This window comes from Bison bison, unplaced genomic scaffold (genome assembly GCF_000754665.1).
Source record: "Bison bison bison isolate TAMUID 2011002044 unplaced genomic scaffold, Bison_UMD1.0 scf7180017864242, whole genome shotgun sequence".
Classification (NCBI taxonomy): Eukaryota; Metazoa; Chordata; class Mammalia; order Artiodactyla; family Bovidae; genus Bison; species Bison bison.
Window position 1 is genome coordinate 3,004,359 of NW_011494814.1, and position 26,466 is coordinate 3,030,824.

A 26,466-nucleotide genomic window follows, 5' to 3' on the forward strand; every position below is an offset into this window, starting at 1 on the left:
TTCTTCTCCCCCCTTCTCAAAAAACAAACATACAAAATTAATGAAGTTATCTTTTTAGTTCCTTCATGTAATAGCAATGTTTTATGGTTCAACTCTATTCTGAGGAATAGTGAACTAGAGAAAACATGGACATCAATAAGTGAGTAAATGAATGATAAGCAAAAGAATTCATATGGAGAAATTATCTACCATGACTGTGATAAAATCATCTTAATTCTAAGTTATAAGTGCTTAATGATTAAGCTTCCAGGTCTTAGCAAATTAAATGGAGTCAATACAATTTAATTTCCTCTTGATAGAAAAAGGTCATTAATACTGTGTTTATAGCCTTAGACCATTCCTTATAACTTTCATGAATAAATGTGTTATAGTAGCTTACTTCCTAGCCATTTTCCCCATTACATAAAAAACCAGAGTGTGAAATATGTCGACATCTAACTGCTAGTAAAGTAATAAGTCTATTGACAAAGAAGAGTATACTATATTTCAACTTGTTGGTATTATGCCTTTCCTATAGACTCTTTAAATTATCATAGGATAAACATAACACAATATAACCCTATTTAATTCCCTTTCTCAATCCATATATTAACCTCACCTTTGCACAACAAATCATCCATATAGGAAGAAGCACAATAAATAGATGTTAACAGCTACATCTGAGAAGATCCTTTGTTTTTAAAAGTTATGTAACAAAACAAAAATAATGAAGAACAGAAACATTTCTGAAGAGCTAAGCTTTATGAACTAGAATTTCTAGTGAAGTACTATTTCCATGGGGATGATACAGTACACTCAAAATCAAAGTAATCTGTTAGCAAAATTAGTGCTCTAAAAATAGGAAAGCATATTATTATACCAAACTATTGATGAAATACTTAAAACACAAAATGCTAAAAGAATAAAAGAAGTTAAGAGTTTTGAGAAATAATAGTAGCAGAACATTCCCACTGTTTGCAATAATAGACAGGCAAATTAGGAAAAGTAATTTTAGCCTTGAAAATTGGGAAATCAGAATATTCTGTGCTGTATTCAATCATGTTAAAGAAACTGAACATTTATACACAAATAAAAGACAACAAAATTAGTTTTAACATGGCAGAGTCTAATCTATTTCTACTGATATTCATATTCTCTTGACTTAGAAGACTGGACAATGGTATGCCAAATCAGCAGACAGAAATAAATCTCACTGGGAAAAAAAAAAACAAAGAAATTCCACTGGGAAGTGCTAAAAACACAGATAAGTATTTGGTGGTCTTTTTCCTTCACAAGCTAAAGCAGTCCAAGGGAAATAGAGCCAATAGTAAAAAATTACATTTGGGTAATATATGTAACACCTATTTATGCAGAGCTGAGAATTATATCCACATGAGAAAAAAAGCCAAGCAAAGTAAAAGTAACTTTTATTTTGGAAGGAATTAAGTCTCTAGATCTATCAGTTTATAGGAAATATTGGAGAAAAGAGAAATAAAGTTAAATTTTACCCCACAAAGAGACAATCAGCCAAATGCAGAAATGTCATTGAAGCTTAAGAAAATGAGTTGGGGGGGCGGCCCTAAGATGGTGGAGGAATAGGACAGGGAGACCACTTTCTCCCCCACAAATTCATCAAAAAAAACATTTGAATGCTGAGCAAATTCCACAAAACAACTTCTGAATGCTGGCAGAGGACATCAGACACCAAAAAAGGCAGCCCATTGTCTTTGAAAGGAGATGGAAAAGTCTTGAGGGTACTGTAAGAATAAGACTGAAAACCAGAGGCAGGAGGCTTAAGTGCAAAACCTATGAACACCAGAGAACTCCTGACTCCAGGGAACATTAATCAATAGGAGCTCATCAAAAGCCTCCATACCTACACTGAAACCAAGCACCACCCAAGGGCCAACCAGTTCCAGAGCAAGACATACCATGCAAATTCTCCAGTAACACAGGAACATAGCCCTGAGCTTCAATATACAGGCTGCCCAAAGTCACACCAAACCCATAGACATCTCAAAACTCACTAGTGGACACTTCATTGCACTCCAGAGAGAAGAAATCCAGCTCCACCCACCAGAACACTGACCCAAGCTTCCCTAACCAGGAAACCTTGACAAGCCACCCATCCAACCCCACCCACAGCGAGGAACCTCCACAATAAAGAGGAACCACAAACTGCCAGAATATGAAAAGGCTACCCCAAACACAGCAATATAAACAAAATGAAAAGGCAGAGAAATACTCAGCAGGTAAAGGAACAGGATAAATGCCCACCAAACCAAACCAAAGAGGAAGAGATAGGGAATCTACCTGATAAAGAATTCCAAATAATGACAGTGAAAATGATCCAAAATCTTGAAAACAAAATGGAGCTACAGATAAATAGCCTGGAGACAAGGATCGAGAAGATGCAAGAAAGGTTTAACAAGGACCTAGAAGAAATAAAAAAGAGTCAATATATAATGAATAATGCAATAAATGAGATCAAAAACACTCTGGAGGGAACCAACAGCAGAATAACGGAGGCAGAAGATACAATAAGTGAGGTACAAGATAGAATGGTAGAAATAAATGAAGCAGAAAGGAAAAAAGAAAAAGAATTAAAAGAAATGAGGACAACCTCAGAGACTTCTGGGACAATGTTAAACACCCCAATATTCGAATCATAGGAGTCCCAAAGAAGAAGACAAAAAGAAAGACCATGAGAAAATACTTGAGGAGATAATAGTTGAAAACTTCCCTAAAATGGGGAAGGAAATTGTCACCCAAGTCCAAGAAACCCAGAGAGTCCCAAACAGGATAAACCCAAGGCAAAACACCCCAAGACACATATTAACCGAATTAGCAAAGATCAAACACAAAGAACAAATATTAAAAGCAGCAAGGGAAAAACAACAAATAACATACAAGGGGACTCCCATAAGGATAACAGCTGATCTTTCAATAGAAACTCTTCAGGCCAGAAGGGAATGGCAAGACATATTTAAAGTGATGAAAGAAAATAACCTACAGACCAGATTATTGTACCCAGCAAGGATCTCATTCAAATATGAAGGAGAAATCAAAAGCTTTTCAGACAAGCAAAAGCTGAGAGAATTCAGCACCACCAAACCAGCTCTCCAACAAATGCTAAAGGATCTTCTTTAGACAGAAAACACAGAAAGGGTGTATAAACTAGAACCCAAAACAACAAAGTAAATGGCAACAGGATCATACTTATCAATAATTACCTTAAATGTAAATGGGTTGAATGCCCCAACCAAAAGACAATGACTGGCTGAATAGATACAAAAACAAGACCCCTATATATGTTGTCTACAAGAGACCCACCTCAAAACAAGGGATGCATACAGACTGAAAGTGAAGGGCTGGAAAAAGATATTCCAGCAAATAGAGACCAAAAGAAAGCAGGAGTACTGATACTCATATCGGATAAAATAGACTTTAAAATAAAGGCTGTGAAAAGAGACAAAGAAGGACACTACATAATGATCAAAGGATCAATCCAAGAAGAAGATACAACAATTATAAATATATATGCACCCAACACAGAAGCACCACAATATGTAAGACAAATGCTAACAAGTATGAAAGGGGAAATTAACAATAATACAATAATAGTGGGAGACTTTAACACCCCACTCACACCTATGGATAGATCAACTAAACAGAAAATTAATAAGGAAACACAAACTGTAAATGATAACAGTAGACCAGTTAGATCTCACTGATATCTATAGGACATTTCACCCCAAAACAATGAATTTCACCTTTTTCTCAAGTGCACATGGTACCTTCTCCAGGATAGATCACATCCTGGGCCATAAATCTAGCCTTGGTAAATTCAAAAAAATTGAAATCATTCCAAGCATCTTTTCTGACCACAGTGCAGTTAAGATTAGATCTCAATTACAGGAGAAAAACTATTAAAAATTCCAACATATGGAGGGTGAACAACACGCTGCTGAATAACCAACAAATCACAGAAGAAATCAAAAAAGAAATAAAAACATGCATAGAAACGAATGAAAATGAAAACACAACAACCCAAAACCTATGGGACACGGTAAAAGCAGTGCTGAGGGGAAGGTTCAGAGCAATACAGTCTTACCTTAAAGTCAAATAAATAACCTAACTCTACACCTAAAGCAACTAGAAAAGGAAGAAATGAAGAACTCCAGGGTTAGTAGAAGGAAAGAAATCTTAAAAATTAGGGCAGAAATAAATGCAAAAGAAACAAAACAGACCATAGCAAAAATCAAGAAAGCCAAAAGCTGTTTCTTTGAGAAGATAAATAAAACTGACAAACCATTAGCCAGACTCATCAAGAAAAAAAGAGAGAAGAATCAAATCAACAAAATTAGAAATGAAAATGGAGAGACCACAACAAACAACACAGAAATACAAAGGATCATAAGAGACTAGGGGTGCCAATAAAATGGACAACTTGGAAGAAATGGACAAATTCTTAGAAAAGTACAACTTTTCAAAATGGAACCAGGGAGAAATAGAAAATCTTAACAGACCCATCACAAACACAGAAATCAAAACTGTAATCAGAAATCTTCCAGCAAACAAAGGCCCAGGACCAGACGGCTTCACAGCTGAATTTTACCAAAAATTTAGAGAAGAGTTAACACCTATCCTACTCAAACTCTTCAAGAAAACTGCAGAGGAAGGTAAACTTCGAAACTCATTCTATGAGGCCACCATCACCCTAACACCAAAACCAGACAAAGATGCCACAAAAAAAGAAAACTACAGGCCAATATCAGTGATGAACATAGATGCAAAAACCCTTAACAAAATTCTAGCAAACAGAATCCATCTACATATTAAAAAGATCATACATCATGACCAAGTGGGCTTTATCCCAGGTATGCAAGGATTCTTCAATATCTGCAAATCAATCGACATAATACACCACATTAACAAATTGAAAGATAAAAACCATATGATTATCTCAATAGCTGCAGAGAAAGCCTTTGACAAAATTCAACAACCATTTATGATAAAAACCCTCCAGAAAGCAGGAATAGAAGGAACATACCTCAACATAATAAAAGCTATATATGACAAACCCACAGCAAACATTATCCTCAGCGGTGAAAAACTGAAAGCATTTCCCCTAAAGTCAGGAAAAAGACAAGGGTGCCCACTCTTACCACTACTACTCAACATAGTTTTGGAAGTTTGGCCACAGCAATCAGAGCAAAAAAAGAAATAAAAGGAATCCAGATTGGAAAAGAAGTAAAACTCTGTTTGCAGATGACATGATCCTCTACATAGAAAACCCTAAAGACTCCACCAGAAAATTACTAAAGCCAATCAATGAATATAGTAAAGTTGCAGGATATAAAATTAACACACAGAAATCCCTTGCATTCCTATATACTAACAATGAGAAAACAGAAAGAGAAATTAAGGAAACAATTTCATTCACCATTGCAACAAAAACAATAAAATACTTAGGATAGATCTACCTAAAGAAACTAAAGACCTATATATAGAAAACTATAAAACACTGGTGAAAGAAATCAAAGAGGACACAAATAGATGGAGAAATATACCATGTTCATGGATTAGAAGAATCAATATAGTGAAAATGAGTATACTACCCAAAGCAATCTATAGATTGAATGCAATCCCTATCAAGCTACCAACGGTGTTTCTCACAGAACTAGAAAAAATAATTTCACAATCTGTATGGAAATACAAAAAACCTCGAATAGCCAAAGCAATCTTGAGAAAGAAGAATGGAACTGGAGGAATCAACCTGCCTTGGTACTGGCACAAAGACAGAAATACAGATCAATGGAACAAAATAGAAAGTCCAGAGATAAATCCACGGACCTACGGACACCTTATCTTTGACAAACGAGGCAAGGATATACAGTGGAGAAAAGACAATCTCTTTAACAAGTGGTGCTGGGAGAACTGGTCAACCACCTGTAAAAGAATGAAACTAGAACACTTTCTAACACCATACACAAAAATAAACTCAAAATGTATTAAAGATCTAAATGTAAGACCAGAAACTAAAACTCCTAGAAGAGAACATAGGCAAAACAGTCTCTGACATAAATCACAGCAGGATCCTCTATGACCCAACTCCCAGAGTATTGGAAATAAATGCAAAAATAAACAAATGGGACCTAATTAAACTTAAAAGCTTTGGCACAACAAAGGAAACTAAAAGCAAGGTGAAAAGACAGCCTTCAGAATTGGAGAAAATAATAGCAAATGAAGCAACTGACAAACAACTAATCTCAAAAATATACAAGCAACTCCTGCAGCTCAATTCCAGAAAAATAAGGGACCCATCAAAAAATTGGCCAAAGAACTAAATAGACATTTCTCCAAAGAAGACATACAGATGGCTAACAAACACATGAAAAGATGCTCAACATCACTCATTATCAGAGAAATGCAAATCAAAACCACAATGAAGTACCATTTCCCGCCAGTCAGAATGGCTGCTATCCAAAAGTCTACAAGCAATAAATGCTGGAGAGGGTGTAAGGAAAAGGGAACCCTCTTAACACTGTTGGTGGGAATGCAAACTAGTATAGCCACTATACAGAACAGTGCGGAGATTTCTTAAAAAACTGGAAATAGAACTGCCATATGACTCAGCAATCCCACTACTGGGAATACTCACCAAGGAAACCAGAACTGAAAGAGACACGTGTACCCCAATGTTCATCGCAGCACTGTTTATAATAGCCAGGACATGAAAGCAACCTAGATGCCCATCAGCAGATGAATGGATAAGAAAGCTGTGGTACATATACACAGTGGAATATTACTCAGCCATTAAAAAGAATACATTTGAATCAGTTCTAATGAGGTGGATGAAACTGGAGCCTATTATACAGAGTGAAGTAAGCCAGAAAGAAAAACACCAATACAGTATACTAACACATATATATGGAATTTAGAAAGATAGTAATGATAACCCTATATGTGAGACAGCAAAAGAGACACAGATGCATAGAACAGTCTTTTGGACTCTGTGGGAGAGGCCGAGGGTGGGATGATTTGGGAAAATGGCATCGAAACATGTATAATATATGTGAAACGAATCACCAGTCCAGGTTTAACGCATGAGACAGGGTGCTTGGGGCTGGTGCACTGGGATGACCCAGAGGGATGGTAGGGGGAGGGAGGTGGGAGGGGGGTTCAGGATGGGGAACATGTATACACCCATGGCGGATTCATGTCAATGTATGGCAAAACCACTACAATATTGTAAAGTAATTAGCATCCGATTAAAATAAATACATTTATATTAAAAAAAAGAAAATGAGTGGTTGTAAAATGTTTTTCTAATACCCTTTTATTATATATTAACTTGGAAATGACTTCCTTTTCTTGAGTGGTACGAACAAAATGAACTTTATTAAAGTCCTTATGTATATTAGTATAAATTCTGATCTAATGAGTCAGTAGTGGAGGGCCAAAGGTTCAAAAAAAGGGCACCCAAGATTTGAAGAAAAACAAAGACCAACTAAAGGACAAGACACTGTGATGAAATAATGTCCATTACATTTGCCTAAAACTACTCACTGCAGTTCAACAATCAAAACCATAGCCACTGCAACCAAGACATAATAAAAAGGAATCATGACTTTCTAATTACTAATTTTGCTTCTTATATCCTGATAAAGGAAAGGCACGCTGCCAAGTTTTTCATCAGAAGAGTGTCTTTACCATATTAAATGACAACAATTATCCTCTGATACACAGAGAAGCTGCATGAATTTTCATAGCAGTTTCCAGGGTCCGATATATAAATATTACCAATGTTCTGGATTTTCAGGCAGAAATATTTAATATAAAAAGCAAGTTCCAATTTCAAGTTAAACTTGAAATTCTCATCTAGAACTCTTTCTCCATCTTGTGGAGGTAGAGAGTATAACTATTAAGGAGTTTAAAAGCTTGGAGGAAACTTCATAAGCTGTGGTTTTTAACAATCATCAACAGCAACAATAACAAAAAGCTTTGGTTACAATTGGCTATGCTATCTCAGTTGTAGTTTTTTCATATCTACAAAATGTGTTAAAATTAACAAACAGGATTAAGTCAATGTAAGTCGTACAGGTTATTATAAACAATTTTTTTCAAAGAGTATTTTTTTTTTTTCAAAGAGTATTTTCATAAGACCATTTGTGTTACTGAGAAAAGACGCCTTAAAGAGTAATACGGAATCTGAGAACCTAGCCTCAGAAAGAAAGTTAACTAGAGATGTTCACTTCTCTATTATTTATAACACAAAATAAGAATACCAATAACTCAAATATCTGCAGGAATACATTCTATTGGAATGGGCTGCATGGAGGTTATTTACAACCCATCTATTCTAATCTCCACGTAGGCAGGGATCATGCCCGCTTGGTTTTCCTTAAATCGCAGTGACCAGCACAGTGTCTGGTACAGAGGAGGCACATAGTATTAGTTGAACTGAATTCCTTGGAAATACATGGATTCCAACTTTTTATTCTGTGAAGATAAGAACAAAGCCCCCAAGTCCCTATCATATACTTCTACCATCTTGTATTTTTAAAGTATATTTTAACCTCAAAGAGTAGAAAATAAAAATTATTAACAGTATATTCTATCTCATAAGGATTACAAGGGTAATAAAATGTAAAGCATTAAAACAAACTAGTATAAAGATCAGTCAGAAAAACTCATTTCATATTCCTTATTATTCGCATTTCACTCTGGAACAGCAAAAAAATCTCAAAACCAGTATAAGCCTTGCCTAGTTTGCGGGAATGTCTGCTGTAACTTGTGTTTCTGAAGTTCGCTACTGACAGTGGGGACTCAGCTTATTCCTTTATATTGCAATTACCTCTACACACATTTTATTTCCTTCACTCAGAGCAGCACATACTTTCATTTCCTTCAGGAACGCTTCAAGTTCGATGCTCTATACAGCCTCCACACACCAGTGGCAGGAGTGAATATGTGACCTCTGAACTATATGCTCTAAGACCCTTGCTGCCACCCAACAGTCAGGGTCCCACCAATTAAAGCTAATTTGAGACTATCAAAACTACCTCATCATGTCCATCAATCCTTTGGGTCTTTATATTATCCCCTTTCAGATTCCATCTCTCATTCTTACTGGATTCCTGAAACCATTCTGTCTAACCTCTAGAACTTGTACTCAGTCATCAGCAAAGTCTCCTATTCTGAACATATATTCTCAACCTCCATTGTACTTTCTTGCTCTAGTTGAACTATAACTGGCAATCCCCTGTAGCCTTCTCAGATAGCAATCACCTTCTTTTTTACTTGTCACACGTCTCATACTACTGGACTCAGGATCGGGCTGGGTGTCTTCCTTGTTACTCCCAGACTCTTCACGAGTCCTCTTCCCTAAAACAACTCCAGCTCTGAAGCTCCCATCATCAGCCTGTAACTATAGTTCTTAAGAAACAATTCTGCCCTTCTTTGGCCTCTGGGTATATGTGACAATGGTTGTCAGAACTAAGGGCTGCTATTGGTATCTAGAGGGTAGAGGTCAGGGATGCTGCTAACCATCCTACAAAGCATACGAAAGCCCCCTACAACAAAGAATTATCAGGCCCCAAATGTCAATAAATGTCAACGCTGGGAAATCCTGGTCTGTAGTTCTTCTGGTCATTAATGCCTCCTTCAGACCTACAGGACACTCTTATCTCTACAATCAACTTTTCTATCATTCACCAATGGGGAATACATAAACATGATGTACTTCTCATTTAAAAATCTTTCTGGGGGGCTCTCCTGATGACTCATTGGTAAAGAATACTCCTGCTAATGCAGGAAACACAAGTTCAATCTCGGGTCTGGGAAGACCCCAAATGCCATGGAGCAACTATGCCGGTGCACCACAACTGCTGAGCCTCTGCTCTGGAGGAGCAACAGCAACTACTGAGCCCTTGAGCCACAACTCCTGATGCCCGCATGCCTCAGAGCCCATGCCCAGCAACAAGAGGCCCATGCACCACAACTAGAGAGTAGCCCCTACTTGTCAAAACTAAAGAAAACATGCAGCAATGAAGACCTAGCACAGCCAAAATACATAAATGAATAACATCATTAAAATCCTATTCACCACTCCCATCTCTAAGATGTTTGAAAACCCTCAGAGATCAGTTCTTAGACCTCTTCTCTCGTCTATCTATAGTCATTCCCTTGGTGATCCCATCTTACCTCCTAGTTTTAAATGCCACTTGTATATGAACTACTTCTAAATTTATTTCTCTAGACGTTTCTCCTTAACTTCAGACTCCTATACTGAAGTATAGCCAATATCAACTACCTAACTACTTAATGATATTAGCTATACTTCAGTATTTTAATAAGCACCTCACATTTAATATGTCCAAAACTCAACCTCTGATCTTCCCCCCAAAACTGCTTCTTCCACATCCTTCCCGTCTCAATAGTGTTCAATCACAACGACCAAAACTTTGGCATCATCTTTGGCTCTTCTCTCTTACATCTCACACACAATTCATCAATCAATTCTATTACTCTACATTTAATAGTGATCAATGAAAAGAAATAGAGGAAAACAACAGAATGGGAAAGACTAGAGATCACTTCAAGAAAATTAGAGATACCAAGGGGTAACATTTTATGGAAAGATGGGCACAATAAAGGACAGAAATGTATGGACCTAACAGAAGCAGAAGATATTAAGAAGAGGTGGCAAGAATACACAGAAGAACTATACAAAAAAGATCTTCATGACCCAGATAATCACAATGGTGTGATCACCAACCTAAAGCCAGACATCCTGGAAGGCGAAGCCAAGTGGGCCTTAGGAGGCATCACTATGAACAAAGCTAGTGGAGATGATGGAATGGAATTCCAGTTGAGCTCTTTCAAATCCTAAAAGATGATGCTGTGAAAGTGCTGCACTCAATACGCCAGCAAATTTGGAAAACTCAGCAGTGGCCACAGGACTGGAAAAGGTCAGTTTTCATTCCAATCCCAAAGAAAGGCAAGGCCAAAGAATGCTCAAACTATCGCACAACTGCACTCATCTCACACACTAGCAAAGTAATGCTCAAAATTCTCCAAGCCAGGCTTCAACAAGTACATGAACCGAGAACTTCCAGATGTTCAAGCTGGATTTAGAAAAGGCAGAGGAACCAGAGATCAAATTGCCAACATTCACTGGATCATCGAAAAAGCACGAGAGTTCCAGTAAAATATCTACTTCTGCTTTACTGAGTATGCCGAAGTTTTTGACTGTGTAGATCACAATAAACTGTGGAAAATTCTGAAAGAGATGGGAATACCAGACCACCTGACCTGCCTCTTGAGAAATTTATATGCAGGTCAGGAAGCAACAGTTAGAACTGGACATGGAACAACAGACTGGTTCCAAATAGGAAAAGGAGTATGTCAAGGCTGTATATTGTCACCCTGCTTATTGAACTTCTATGCAGAGTACATCATGAGAGACACTGGGCTGGAAGAAGCACAAGCTGGAACCAAGATTGCTGGGAGAAATATCAATAACCTCAGATATGCAGATGACACCACTCTCATGGCAGAAAGCAAAGAAGAACTAAAGAGCCTCTTAATCAAAGTGAAAGAGGAGAGTGAAAAAGTTAGCTTGAAACTCAACATTCAGAAAACTAAGATCATGGCATCCGGTCCCATCACTTCATAGCAAATAGATGAGGAAACAGTGGAAACAGTGTCAGACTTTATCTTTTTGAGCTCCAAAATCACCGCAGATGGTGATTGCAGCCATGAAATTAGAAGACACTTGCTCTTTGGAAGAAAAGTTATAACCAACCTAGACAGCATATTAAAAAGCAGAAACATTATTTTGCCAACAAAGGTCCATCTACTCAAAGCTGTGGTTTCTCCAGTACTCATGTATGGTTGTGAGAGTTGGACTATAAAGAAAGCTGAGCACTGAAGAATTGATGCTTTTGAATTGTTGTGTTGGAGAAGACTCTTGGAGAGTCTCCTGGACTGCAAGGAGATCCAACCAGTCCATCCTAAAGGAAATGAGTCCTGAATATTCATTGGAAGAACTGATGCTGAAGTTGAAACTTCAATACTTTGGCCACCTGATGTGAAGAACTGACTCATTTGAAAAGACCCTGATGCGGGGAAAGATTGAAGGCAGGAGGAGAAGGGGATGACTGAGGATGAAATGGTTGGATGGCATCACCAACTCACTGGACATGAGTTTGAGTAAACCCCAGGAGTTGGCAATGGACAGGGAGGCCTGTCATGCTGCAGACCATGGGGTCACAGAGTCGGACACGACTGAGCAACTGGACTGAACTGAATAGACTATCACAACCATCACCACTTCCATCCTGCTGTATACCTCTACCATCTCTCTCTTTTTTTTGGTAGACATGCATACTTACTTATTAATCCATTTTCTATTCAAAGGGAGAGAGATATGCAACCTCTCCAGATTGTTTTTTGTCTTGATGCTTTATATTATCTACCATCTCTTAAGATAACTGCAACTCTGAACTGATCTTCTTGACCCTTTCTATGGCCCCAAGGAGTCTTTCAATATATTAGGTTGGCCAAAAAGTCTCTTCTGGTCTTCCCACTACACTGTATGGAAAATAGTAGTTAGGATAGGATGATACTCTCAAAATGTGTATCAGATGTCACTCCTTTACTCAAAACTGTACCTGGCTCTCCACTTCCTCAAATCAATATCCTGGACTTCCCTGGTGTTCCAGTGCTTAAGAATCCACCTGCCAATGTAGGGGACATAGGTTGTCAAGGAAGATCCCACATGCCACTGGCCGACTAGGTCCCATGTGCCAGAACTACTGAGTCCAGGTGCTGCAACAACTGAAGCGTGCGTGCCCTAGAGCCCATGCTCTGCAACAAGAGAAGCCACCACAATGAGAAGCCTGCACACCGCTGGCTCCCCACTCGCCACAACTGGAGAAAGCTCACATGCGGCAACACAGACCCAGTGAAGGAAGACGGACAATATTAAAAAAAAAAAAAATCAATATCCTTACAGTGGCCTTTATGCTACACTGCATCCTGTGTTCCGTTTTATTCCATCTCCTGCTACTTTCCCCTGCCTCTCTTGCTCTGGCCACTTTGGCTGCCTTGCCGTATTTTAAAGATATCAGGCATCCTGCCTAGAATGCAAGTAACCATCCCATACAGTTACATAAAGTTAGTATCTTCTCTCCTTTAGATCGTCCCTCAAATGTCTCTTTTTCAGTGAAGTCTTCCCTATTTTAAAACTGCACACCTGTTCACCATTACCTACTTTACTTTTCTGCAGATTACTTTCACCTTATGAAATATTACATATTTTATTTATTGCTTGTCTCTCCTACAAGGAAGAATGCTACAAGAAGAAAGGAATATTTTCACTTGCTTTACTGCTAAAACAAGGGTCTAGAATGTTCTGTCAAAGAGTAGGTACTGCAATAGTAGTTCTTCAGCCTCTTATTGATTCATGAGAATTAGTTTCCGTGTTCTGCTACTCAGAGTTGAATTCAGCATCCCTTTGATTCTTCCCATTTTCTCTACTGAATCAGAGCTGACCACTATCATTAACACTTATCCTAGAGTCCAGAGTGGCAAAGGACTCTAGGATACAGAAGTGCACAGAACTGCCAATTTCCATCAGTAATCTTAACATCTCTTACAGCTGGAGTCTGTGTTTTAAAGAAATAAACCATTAAACCAAAACCATATCTTCCATGTCTTTCATTTCCTTTCTATATGACCTTTCAGGCAACATTTGCAATAATGACGCAATTTAATACCATATTCCCTAGAAGCCTGGGCTAGGATTTAGTAAATTACAGAGTGCTGATCTTGGCAGAGTCAATAATTTGGGTTCAAACTCTTTAACTTCTGTGTCTCAATTTTTCTATCTTACAAACGGGGACAATTCTGGCCCTTTTATATAGTGTGTTATACAGAAATTACTTGTGTACATCTTTTCTTTACATTGCCTTTGAGACTAGGGCTGTTTTTACTTATTTGTGTATATCACATGCTGTTTATAATATTTAGTAGATGAATATATGCGTGTATAAATAAAGATTTTAGTTTCAAGCATGAAATTACCTATGTGGAATTACTTCAGAAAACATACAATGTAATATAAAAAATACTATTTATTTTTATCATAAAATGAGGCTTAACAGATTCCCAGGGAAAAAGGAAAAAAAAAAATAAACAAACAGGTTTTCTCCCCAGGGAGAACAAATTTATTTACTTACTCATTATGAAAAATTTTAAAAAAGTCCAGCCACTCATCTTCCTCCATTCTTTCTTCCCCCATCATTTCAACAATACCACTGACTTATCTTGTAATATAAAGACTATAAATTTGGAACTTTAAACCTCAAGGTTTCAGTATTCTCCAGCCTCTACATCCAGCGATTCCAAATTCCATTCCTTTTTTTGTTTCTATTTCTTGGCTGCATCATTCTCATCTGTGTTTTCTGTAGTTGTGATGTTAATTTTGGAGAAGGCAATGGCACCCCACTCCAGTACTCTTGCCTGGAAAATCCCATGGACGGAGCGGCCTGGTAGGCTGCAGTCCATGGGGTCGCGAAGAGTCGGACACGACTGAGCGACTTCACTTTCACTTTTCACTTTCATGCATTGGAGAAGGAAATGGCAACCCACTCCAGTGTTCTCGCCTGGAGAATCCCAGGGACGGGGGAGCCTGGTAGGCTGCCGTCTATGGGGTGCACAGAGTCGGACATGACTGAAGCGACTTAGCAGCAGCAGCAGATGTTAATTTTAAGTTAAGGAGACCACTGAATGTTACTACATGTTAGCAGAAAATGGTATATTTAGTCTCTTACCAGTACATCATGCACCAACGCTTGATATGTCCAAGTATGGTGTAAAGGAGTTGCCAAATCTATGTTTCTGTCAATAAGGACTAATAAGGGCCTTTGGAAGCTGTAAATATATTAAAAAAATTATGTAACTATTGATACCAGTGTATACATCTAAATTCTTCTAATACTTTCCGTGTACTGTCATTTTGATATAAACAATAAGTATGTTAATATTGATATTCCATAATACTTTTCTTTCTAAAAAGTTTTCAAGTACAAACAAGTAGTGCTTTGGGCTATCCTAGAGCCCATGTATGATATAGGTTATGTCTTAGTCAACTTTCTTAAAGGAAAAAAATCTATACAAATGCTTCTACAGAATAATTTTATAGTTATTAAAGAAAGAATAAGTTGCTTCTACTCAGATTTATATTTTACATTTTTGGAGAAAAAAAATGAAAACCCTTTGTCAACTTCAGGAAAAACAATTACAGACAGTAGGATCTTACAAATTTATACAAATGTTCAACAGTTTCATAAATTACAAATTCCATTTTTTTTTCCTGTAAACACAAATTCAAAAAAGCAGACTCAAGAGAAGAGCCTCACAAAAACCCTATCCCACTACATGAAACTAAAACCATGCAACAACAGTAACTAATTATATAATTATTCACTTACCATACACTTCAAGTATTATTTAACTCTATCATTATCATCTAGATGCAAAATAAATGACCTTCAAAGCAAATTGAGGCACAAAGTCATCTGGTTATCATGTGTCTCCAAAAGTCAGAGTTTTTGCTTTAGAGACACTACTGTATCAAGAGTACACATCAATTTTCAATAAGCATAGCTGCCTGATTATATTTACCATATATATTTTCTCCTGCAAGAGACCTCTGATCATTTCAGTAACCCATTATTCCCTACTGGGTATAAGACAGTGAATTCCCAACTGCACTAATTATAAGACTTGTTGATAAAAAGGCAGGAGTAGCACCCTTACCACCACCTACTATCCTTTATTATTCCCCAGCTAGGTGGGGGGCAGGGAACACAGCCTATATGGCAGGGTTTCTTAACTCAGCACTATTGACATCTGGGGCTAAATAATTCCTTATCATGGGGAGTTGCCTTCTGTAGTGTCAAATGTACAGCAGCATCCCACAGTGCACCCCTGGATTCCAGTAGCATCTACCCAGTTGTAACAACTGACATGTCTCTAGACATTACCAAATTCTTGGTGAGAATCATTAGCTACAACTGGATTTAAATACATTTAACAATAATCCAACAAAGCTGCCTGCCTGCCTGCTAAGTTGCTTCAGTCATGTCCGACTTTTTCAACCCCATGACTATACCCCGCCAGGTTCTTCTGTCCATGGGACTCTCCAGGCAGAATACTGGAGTGGGTTACCATGCCCTTCTCCCCAACAAGGCTACTGACCCCAATTCAAATAATTTAGAAATGCATATAACAAACTAAAAATAAGACAATTATATTATGATTTTGTGAATACACTAAAAAAAATTTATCTAAATAAAACAGAGCCTTTATATTAGTTTCTAAGGCCTATACCAGAGCACAATAAAAAAGGAACTATTCAATAAGGTATGCTACAGTGGTTGCTTCTGTTGAAAAAAAAAATTAGATGAGAATTTGATATCTCTGCTCTACTTAATAAAAAATATTTAGAAGAATATTTAGAAAGAGTAGTGAAACTGAAGAACAGTTTAACACAGGAAGTGAAATAGCTGAACAAACAATTGAAACACAATGTTGGTGTTAACTCCAAACTATAGGAATAGTATATAAGACTGCAGGAGCCATCAAATTGACTTGAAGTCTATGCAAGGTTACCATAAAATGGTAATTCCTGGAAGGCAGTTTTCACAGGCTTTATTTATTAATTCACCTAAGATGAGGGGTAACAATTTTCCAAAATACTGTCTATTCCCCTTGAAATAATTTCTGGCCAATGGCATGGGTTTATTTCTTCACCCCACTATTGTCCATTATTTTTAATAATCAAAAGTTACATGCACTATAATGGGTAGTCTTTAAAAGAGTATTTCTATTCCATAATAATAGAGCCATCAATAACTTTGGTATTATCTACTTATGCTAGACATGGTAACAAAGACAAAAATACTTTGTTGATATTTTAATGTAAAAATGTCTACTAACTGGTTTCCATTTTTACCATTTTTGCCTATGTCAGTTTCTATCTGTCTACTAACTGGTTTCCAGGTAGAAACTGACATAGGCATTACAAGTTTTCCACTTACTTTTTTCTATTACTAAAACGCTAAATGATAATTAAAAGAAAGTGGCTTTGGTCAGAGCCATATAAACAGAAAAATATGCATTTTTTTTTTAACAAAGCAAAACTTTTATCTTTAATATTATATATTTACATTGTGGTTGATTTTTATGTTTCTACACACAGCATAATATTAACTTACTGGGAAATCTATATTCATTCATTCAGTAAATGTTTACTGAACATCTACCAGGCACAGGTACTGTTAAACAGAAAGATTTATCCTATAAAAGATGATAAAAATGCAAAATAGAAAATTCCAACAAAAGAAGGTAAATTAAATACAATATTACATTTGTATTTTTAAGAACAATTTGAGTCAAAACCCTGATCTTGACTTTCCAGTATAAGGATATTCTATCAGACAAGGAAAACAACCAAAAACCCCTCATTTTCATGAGTGTATTAACTAACATAATACCTGAATTGGCCAGCTCCAAGAGTGTCACCTGTAAAAAGACTGTTTCTTGCATCTCTCAGATTTTCCCGAAGTTTCTTATCCAGTTTCTGAAAAACGAAATTTTATATTAACTCTTAAAGAATAATTCAGAGAACTTTATATAGGGTAGTACACAATGTACTCTTAATTTTAAACTAAGAAATTTAGAATTCTTTTATAAAACAGTAATTCTAACATTTTAGCTTCTTTATTATACAATATCATCCTAACTTGGACTTGAAAAGACCAATGCTATTTCTACTGTGATTCAGACCAGATCTCACTAACAATCACTTTTGGTTGATGATTTTTACTTTAGGTAATGACTCACCCTCTCTCCCAAAGCATAACTCTGCTGTACTAAGGAAGCTGTCTAAACAGTGTGGCTACAAGAGGCTCCAGAATAGAAATGGAATATGTGAAAGAAACCAGCTCTCTAGTTGTCAACGATTCATCTGGACTAATAAAACCCAAAAATGTTTGTGTATCTTCTTCCATCTTTCCATACCATTTACCTTCTTTTCAGTACTTCTACAATTTCTCTAATCTCTTATTTATTTTTTAATCCTTAAAGCAATTTTTGAATGCTCATTTTACACTGAATGAAGGTATTAAGAGAAAACAAAATATACTTCATCATTTAAAAAATGACTATAATTGCTAACAAATGTTTGTTAAATGACATTAAGTATATAGTAAATGATTAGGGCAATCAAGTAAGTATAAAATACTACTTAGACAAATGTAAATGAGAAATATATATTTCAGTAAAAAAGAAACAGGGCTGGTAGAGCAAATTCACATTGGAGTAAATAATTTTACTCCATCATAAGATCACAATGATTACTTTCTGTTTTTGGTGGAATCCCAATGTTATTGAAAAAACAAAACAAAACAACATTTGCCTTTGGCACTTAATACAGAACCCATAACTAGTATACATACTTAATATTAACAAAAACACTTGAGGACGTAAGGAACACAACTGACACAGTGTTATTTATCTCCAATGGGTATTTGCGTGAACTCACCACTGCTACCATTTCTGCTGCTGTTCCTCTTGAACATCTGATTATAGGGACAGCACCTATTTGAATAACAGACGTTAGCAATGATTTCAGCTCTGAATTATAATACTTATAAAATACACTGGCATCAAATAATATATAAAAGATGTGTAAAAGGCTATACACATGTAAGGATTTATAATTTTGAGAGGAAATGGACTTTCTCATAATGAAGACAACATCAGAGAGTCAGAAAAAGATGATCTTTATATTGTAGGGGCCAATCAGTGTGACCCTATCTTTTCAATGGACTAACTAAATCAGCACTTTGATACCCTATAGGCAGTTTCAAAAAAATTTATTCTCTACCCACTGGGTTCACTTTAATACTTGACTGAAAAGAGTTTAATGGTTTGGTTGTTATTTTTTTGTATTACAAATTAGTCTTTTTAAAAAATACTAATTAAAAAGATGGTAGAAAACACACTTTGCATAATGTATTAATACAATGCTCCTAAAAGTTGGCCTCAATTTATTATCAAACCAACTCATTTTAGACTTCTTAATTTCTATTATTCCAAGTTTTACAGAAGGCTGAAATCCTAAAATGACCAAAAAAATCAAATTGCAAAATCTCATAAAACAAACTAAGAACACTGTAATATTTATATGCTGAAATTTTTTGCATTTTAGATTCTATACAAAGAATGCTCAGCCAATTGTGAAAGTAAAAACATGAGATATTAGTACATTTTTTTAAAACTTTGCTTTCTTCTGATGGCAAGCTATTTTTATGTCTGTCCTAAGAAAATTCAATATTAGAAATAGATAAAGTTAATCCTCTTGATTCCAGCATTCCAAAATACTCTCCATTAAGAATTAGATAGGAATGCTTTCAGATTATAGTCTACATATTTTTAAAATAAGTATGTGTGTGTGACATGTATATAGGATATTTTATATACTGTCCTTAAATTGACTTTTTTTCACTTAATTTATTATTGATATCTTCTATGTCAGGTTGGCAGTAATTTCAATTTTTCCTTTGAGAAAGATCACTTTCTAATTTTCTACATAATAAATGTGGCTCTAACACTTCAGTGATCTGCATACTTCTATTTCAATCTATCCTCACTTTGAAAATACAGTTATCATCAACTGAAAATAATCTTAATGTCCACAATAACTCTAGCAATCAGTGAAATTCTGGAAAATATGTGTGACAGCAAAAACAGAAAGATTAACTATGTCTGTTTAATGACAAAAAGTGGTATGCGTGTTCTTTAAAAAACAAAACCCAACAACAATCCCATTTGAAGGTACTGAGAACAATCGACAGCAAGTAGAAAGTGGAGGAGGGTAAAACTCTGTAAAGAAAAATGCTTAAAAACCAAGAGAGACTTTTAACCAGCTTTCCTCCTGAGGGTACTTTTCAGTTTACATGGCACACAGGAGAAAGAGCTCAAGCAGAAAACGGAAAACTCACTGAGCTGGGGAACCAAAGCCTGGAGTTTAGGGCTGGAAATTAAAGGAAAAAAAAATCACAGAAAGGAGAAGCCCCAAAATCTGTATGCAATTTCTTATCAAACTTTTGTCTGTATGTTATGCATCTATCTCTCAATTTTCTCATTTCTGAAATGGAGACAAATTTTATTAACCTAGTGCGAGAATCATTTTAACTGAAAGGTTTTCAGTGTCTGCAAAATTAGAATTAAAATTGCAATTAGAAGGTTTCTATAAAGATCCATTCTGGTTTTTTTCTTTTTGTTGGAGTATAGTTGCTTTACAATGTTGTGTTAGTTTCTGCTGTACAGCAAAGTGCATCAGATATATGCACATATAGCTACTCTTTTTTTAGATTTCTTTCCCATTTAGGTCACCACAGGTCATTAAGTAGAGTTCACTGTGCTATACAGTAGGTTCTCATTAGTTATGTATTTTATACATAGTGTATGTATGTGTATGTGTGTGTATATTTATATATGTCAATCCCAATCTCCCAACTCACCCCCTTTCTCCTATCTTGGTAACCATAAACTTATTCTCTACATCTGTGACTCTTATTTCTGCTTTGCAAATAAGTTAATCTGTACCATTTTTCTAGATTTCACATGTAAGCAATATTCAGATCCATTATTAGTGAAGAATAAAGTCATATAGTAGATATCAAACACAGTGTAGCTATAAGTAACTTGAGATATTCCAAAGAAATGTTTAAAGTCAAGAATACATAAGATTAGTAGGTTATACAAATTCAGTGTTTTCTGGAGCCTTAGGAATTTGCTTTAATGGTTAAAAGGCATGTATCTCTCTAATCAGAAGAGTATCTGAAATTTTTCAAAATGATATATTAAAAGAAAACTTAACAGGCACACAGGTGAAGCCACCAGCAAACCAATGTATCAGAAAGTCACAATTACCAAAGATGTCTTAAGGCAACAACTCAAGAGAGCTGCTAAGTTCTTTTAATAATTTGATCGACATCAAATTATTAAAATAATTGTGGTTTTAATAAAGTATGGAATGTATGTTTTATCCCAACTCTGGAGAGGGCCTATACAGATCCAAACAGATCATAAGGGATCACATTACAGTGAAACAGGTTAAAATGAGTTGTTAAATAATTTGTTTACTTTGGAGAAAGAAAGATTTGAAAACTTACCCAGTGTAACAAAAAAACAAAAGAGGCTGTCGACAATAGTGTCCATAACAGTTTCCATTTCCGTGTCTGTGATATCTGGTCTGTTAATGGCTAAAACGACAAAGGTAAAAGAGAAAAAAGTTGGAATTTATCCCTTATTTTTACTAAACTCTTAAGATTATTACTAAGCACATATCAGTAGGCAGTTTTACAATCTTTGCAATCTTCAAACAAGTAAAACCTTTTTTGTTTTAAATTTTAAGTGAACAAATATCCACTAAAAATTATAATACCTCAAAAAAAACCCTCAATATCGGTAGTAGTAATAAGTGGTATTGTATTTTTTATTAGTATCTAATAGTATCTAATACTAATATCTAATACTAATAAGTATCTAATAAATATCTCATTAGTATCTAATAGTATCTAATTAGTATTCTAATAGTATCATATTAGAGTACTAATAAGAAAAAAGAAAAAAGTACCACATATATTACACAAAATTTTTGCCAGAGCAAACAGGAAAATAAATATTGTATTCCTTAATTTTATTCACAAATGTTAGATGACCTCAAGAAACTACAGATTTTATTATCTAATACTGCTAGAAAAGGCCAATGAAAATCAATTATGGCAAGATCAACATCACATATATTTTCTTTGTCTTGTAACAAATTGTATGAATTTCTTTTCTGATGTACTACTGTACTTAAGTGGTTCTCAAACTTTAGTGAGTATAAGAATCACTCTAAGAATATGAGAGAAGAGAAAGAAGTTTCTTTGGAAGTTATTAAAGATTCTTAAGTCCTTACCTTCAGGGATTCAATTGAATAGATTTGGGATAATTCTAGGAAATCTGCAATTTTGACAAACACCTCAGGATTCCTGGGACTACACATTTTTTCTTTTTTGTCCCATTTCTGTTTTGGAACTTTAACAGCCAACATTTCAAATGTTTTTAAAAGGATAGAATAACGGTCCCTAGCCAGGAGGGATGGAGAAGGAAATGGCAACCGACTCCAGTGTTCTTGCCTGGAGAATCCCAGGGACGGGAGAGCCTGGTGGGCTGACATCTATGGGGTCGCACAGAGTCGGACGTGACTGAAGCGACTAGGGGGGGGAAGAATAAAGGGGGAAGAATAAAGAAAGAGATGGCAAGTCTACTCACTAGACAGACAACCAGAGACTTTGCTGTCCTGACTACTTTACTACGTCATGGTTTCCACATCTGAAAAACAGTTTGCCGTGGCTACACTTTATGAAACATCACTGTGAAGACTTTCCTTGACAGTCAAAGACCTTGCCTTATATATCTTCCCCACTCTCTGAGTTTGCAGGCCCAATGTCTGACAAGTAGATGCTAAGTAATTATTCGTCAAATGACTGACTGGACTAAAATATTATTTATATACTATTTTTAGGTTCCGAGCAACCTGAATGTGGAAACAAATATAAAATTTAGTATGACCTGTGATCAGCATGAGAGGAAACATTAATCCAATTGGATATATCAAAGCATTCAAAGAAAGTATGGTACATGCAGAGAACATAAAAATTAAAAAAGACTTTATAATTCAGATGAGGAAACATACTGCTATTGAGTACTGCAGGCTGCCATCCATTGAAATCAGATGACAGAAATGGCATAATGTGAATTATATAAATTCAAGGCACACCAACCCAGTGTAAACAAAAAAGCAAAAAAGGCTGGCAACTATAGTGGCCACAACAGTTTCTATTTCTGACACCTGGTCTGTTAATGGCTAAAACAACACAGGGAAAGGAGAAAAAAGTGACCAGGATTTTATCCCTTATTTTTACTAAACTCTTAAAATTAATCACTGGTTCAGGTAAAAATTGGTAGGAAACCTCCAGTCTTCAGGTCTTATACCCTAGTCCCACATCTCTGAAACAACTGACCTCAACAGTCAAAGCACTGTCCATCACTAAGTTCAACTCACTGTCAACAGCTACTTGGTTTGTCTGAGACATTAGCCTAAGTCTAACTGAGGTGGTAACACTGCATCCTTTGTTGAATAAATTCCTAATCCACAAAAAACAGGTGATACAGACTCAATCCATGGTATCAATATACTTGATTTATGTTAGGAACAATCTGTTTAAAATAACTACTTAAAGCACCTGTAATGTTTCAGAGGATTTGGCACAAAACTACATAATGATTAAGAAAGAGCACTAACTCTGAGTGATTGCCTGGGTGTAGTAACCTGGTTTTGCCATTTCCTTATTAAGCTTCTTCATATCTATGCCTCAGTTTTTTTCATCTAGAAAATAGAAATAATATTAATATACAACTTCATTAAGTTATTCTGAGGAGTACATGAGCTTATATTGTAGAGAGCGTAGAGAATGATCTATCACTACCATTATAATTATACTACTGAAATCTGAACAATTAACCATGTGATTATACTTTAAAATTAATAAATTTATACTTTAAATTCAGTAATACTTTCATACGTGATTTTTTAAGTTGACAGATATAAGAATATATTTATAAGCGTGAATGTTTAATGAATTTAGACTCACTACAAATTTAACTATTTTAAATAATTATTTAAATATTTGGGCAGATTTTGTTTGTTAGATTTATAAAGTCGCCTGGTCTGGTACCTGAAGAACTTAAAACTACTCATCCATAAAAAAAATCATGAAATTTTGCTATTTGCAGTAACACAGATGGACCTGGAGGGTACTATGCTAAATGAAATAAGTCAGACAGAAAGACAAATACTGCATGACATCACTGACATGTGAAATCTAAAAAACACAACAAACTAGTTATATAACAAAAAAGAAGCAGACTCACAGCTACAGATAGCAAACAAATGGTTACCAGCAGGGAGAGGGAAGGGGGGAACCTAGGGTTAGGGATTAATAGGTACAAATTATTATAAGTCAAGATAAAATAAGCTACGAGGATATACTATACAATACAGGGAATATAGCCAATATTTTATACAAACTATAAATGGAATATAATCTTTAAAAATTGTGAGGCATTATACACCTGTAACATATAATATTGTAAATCGACTATACATCAATTAAAAAATATTTAAAATTTAATATGCTGAATTTACAAGTGCAATTTAAAGTGTTTAAAGGAATGTAACAAATTAAATTTGCTGACTAAGTCTGTTAAATGAGACTAGAATTTAGTTGGTTCAACCTGAGCCAACTGATCAAAGAATTAAGGTCCTTGTTTTCACAAAGCCATATTTGTAAATTTTGTAACAATATTTACAATTTTAGCTTAAAGGTTGAAGGGAAACTAGTTTTAAACTTAGCAACTTGAGTAGTTAATTAAGTTAAAGGTCAGTAAAACGTAAATAGATGTCTATAAATAACTACAGTACTGTCAAAAATCTCTTACATGGACAATTCAGCAAATATTTACACCCATTTGGAGATGTTGCTTAATTTCAACAAGAAGGTATGCTATGGAGCGAGGTAAAACCAAAAGATTCATGTTCTCTTCTCTTTGGAGTTTACCACCTGGTTCCCTGTTATACGATAGGATACAACTGGCATTTTGAGCAGAACAATTTTCTGTGTGAGTATGGCTGAAACACTGCAGAACACCTAGCATCCAAGTCCCTGCTCACTAAATGCTAGTAGTAATTGTGACAATCAAAACTGTCCTTACACATTTCCAAATGCCAACATGGGAAGGACATACTCCCTGTGTTAGTACCCCTTAAACGCTAGTCATCCCCAAACATCTCAATCCTTAAGTACCAAATTAATGATTTCAATGAATTGGCTAATCACATCCTCTATATGCTGTAATTGTCCTTAAAATGTCTGACACAACTAATCAACAGGCACAAAGCAAGATGAATAAGTTCTAGAGAGTTGCCATACAACACTGTACCAAAGTCAACAATACTGTATTGTATACTTAACAAATGTTAAGAAGGTAGATCTCACAGTAAGTGTTTTTACAAAGAAAAAAAATCAACACACAATAAAATGTGGTATGGATGTTGTGTGTGTATGTGTGTGCATGTGTTAATTTTAATCTACATCCAAGAAATGGTCAGTTTATCAAAATTGGGAATACAAACTTCAGAGAGGATTAGATAGCATTTGATCAAATACCAGTACTCAATCCTACTACTGCATAAACAGGGCTTCCCTGGTGGCTCAGATGGTAAAGAATTTGCCTGTAATGCGGGCGACACCTGGATTCGATCCCTGGGTTGGGAAGATCCCCTGGAGGAGATCTTCCTCCTCCAGGAGGAGGCAACTCACTCCAGAATTCTTGCCTAGAGAATTCCCATGGATAGAGGAGCCTGGCGGGCTTCAGTCCATGGGGTCGCAAAGAGTCAGACATGACTGAGCAACTATGCACAGCATAGCACAACAACCTCTACTTGAAAATGGTACTTATACTTCATTCCATAATAGGACTTTAGTAGCTGCTGACTCTCTGTTGTCTGACCTTGACAATATAATCAACCTTTGCTGAGCACTTACAATAATGTCAGTAACTTTTCCAGGCATTTAACATACAAGAATGCATTTAACTCCCACAAAAACTCTGAGGTAGATAGTATTATTATTCCTGTTTTACAGACTTGGAAACTATTGCACAGAGAAGCAAAGTAAACTTGTTCTTTTTCAGAGATCAAAGTACTAAAAGATTAACTGAATCCTACTACTAAAATACTATCTTACTTGCCATGAGTGAAATATTCATGCAATTTGCTGTGGGGTACCTAAAATGTCAGATAATTTGCGCTTCACTGAGCTTTACTAAACAGATTTAGTAAATGTTGTTTATATGTGACAGAATTCAGTCTGAGACTTGTTTTCTTTACGTGCTGTAAACAAAGCTGGTTTTGGAGTGCGCTAAACATGTTCACTGTTTTTTTCTTTTACAGTACACTGTTCATTTTGTTAACAATGAATTACAATATTCTTATTTTTACATACCACGATATGAAACAAGCTCCTTATTCTGATTACATAATACAAACATGTCATCTTCCAAAGTAATAAAATTGAGATACTGATCAAAAACCTAGAAACAAAAGAAAAGGTTTTCAAATCAATTTTATAGTATTGAATACACATTTAATTTGATTTAATCTACCAATGGTAAAATTAAAAAAATTTTAATTATATTCAATAACTAAAAATTATACCATTTGCAGATTGCCTAACTGGGCAAAAATGAGAAGTTAACATTAAAAAACAATTAAGAAAACAAGACTAGGCAATA

General features: G+C 35.6%; 1 protein-coding gene across 2 annotated transcripts in view; it reads right to left on the minus strand.

Annotated features, from left to right (window-relative positions):
• Positions 1-26,466, minus strand: part of SCFD1 (sec1 family domain containing 1) — a 114,769-nt gene that overhangs the window by 67,944 nt on the left and 20,359 nt on the right. For both annotated transcript variants that reach the window (XM_010847020.1, XM_010847021.1), the window contains 5 exons: positions 26,178-26,265; positions 21,237-21,326; positions 18,599-18,654; positions 17,550-17,635; positions 14,823-14,922 (listed from right to left, as the gene is read on the minus strand). In XM_010847020.1, the coding sequence (XP_010845322.1) occupies positions 14,823-14,922; positions 17,550-17,635; positions 18,599-18,654; positions 21,237-21,326; positions 26,178-26,265 (420 nt within the window). The remainder of the gene's footprint in view (positions 1-14,822; positions 14,923-17,549; positions 17,636-18,598; positions 18,655-21,236; positions 21,327-26,177; positions 26,266-26,466) is intronic.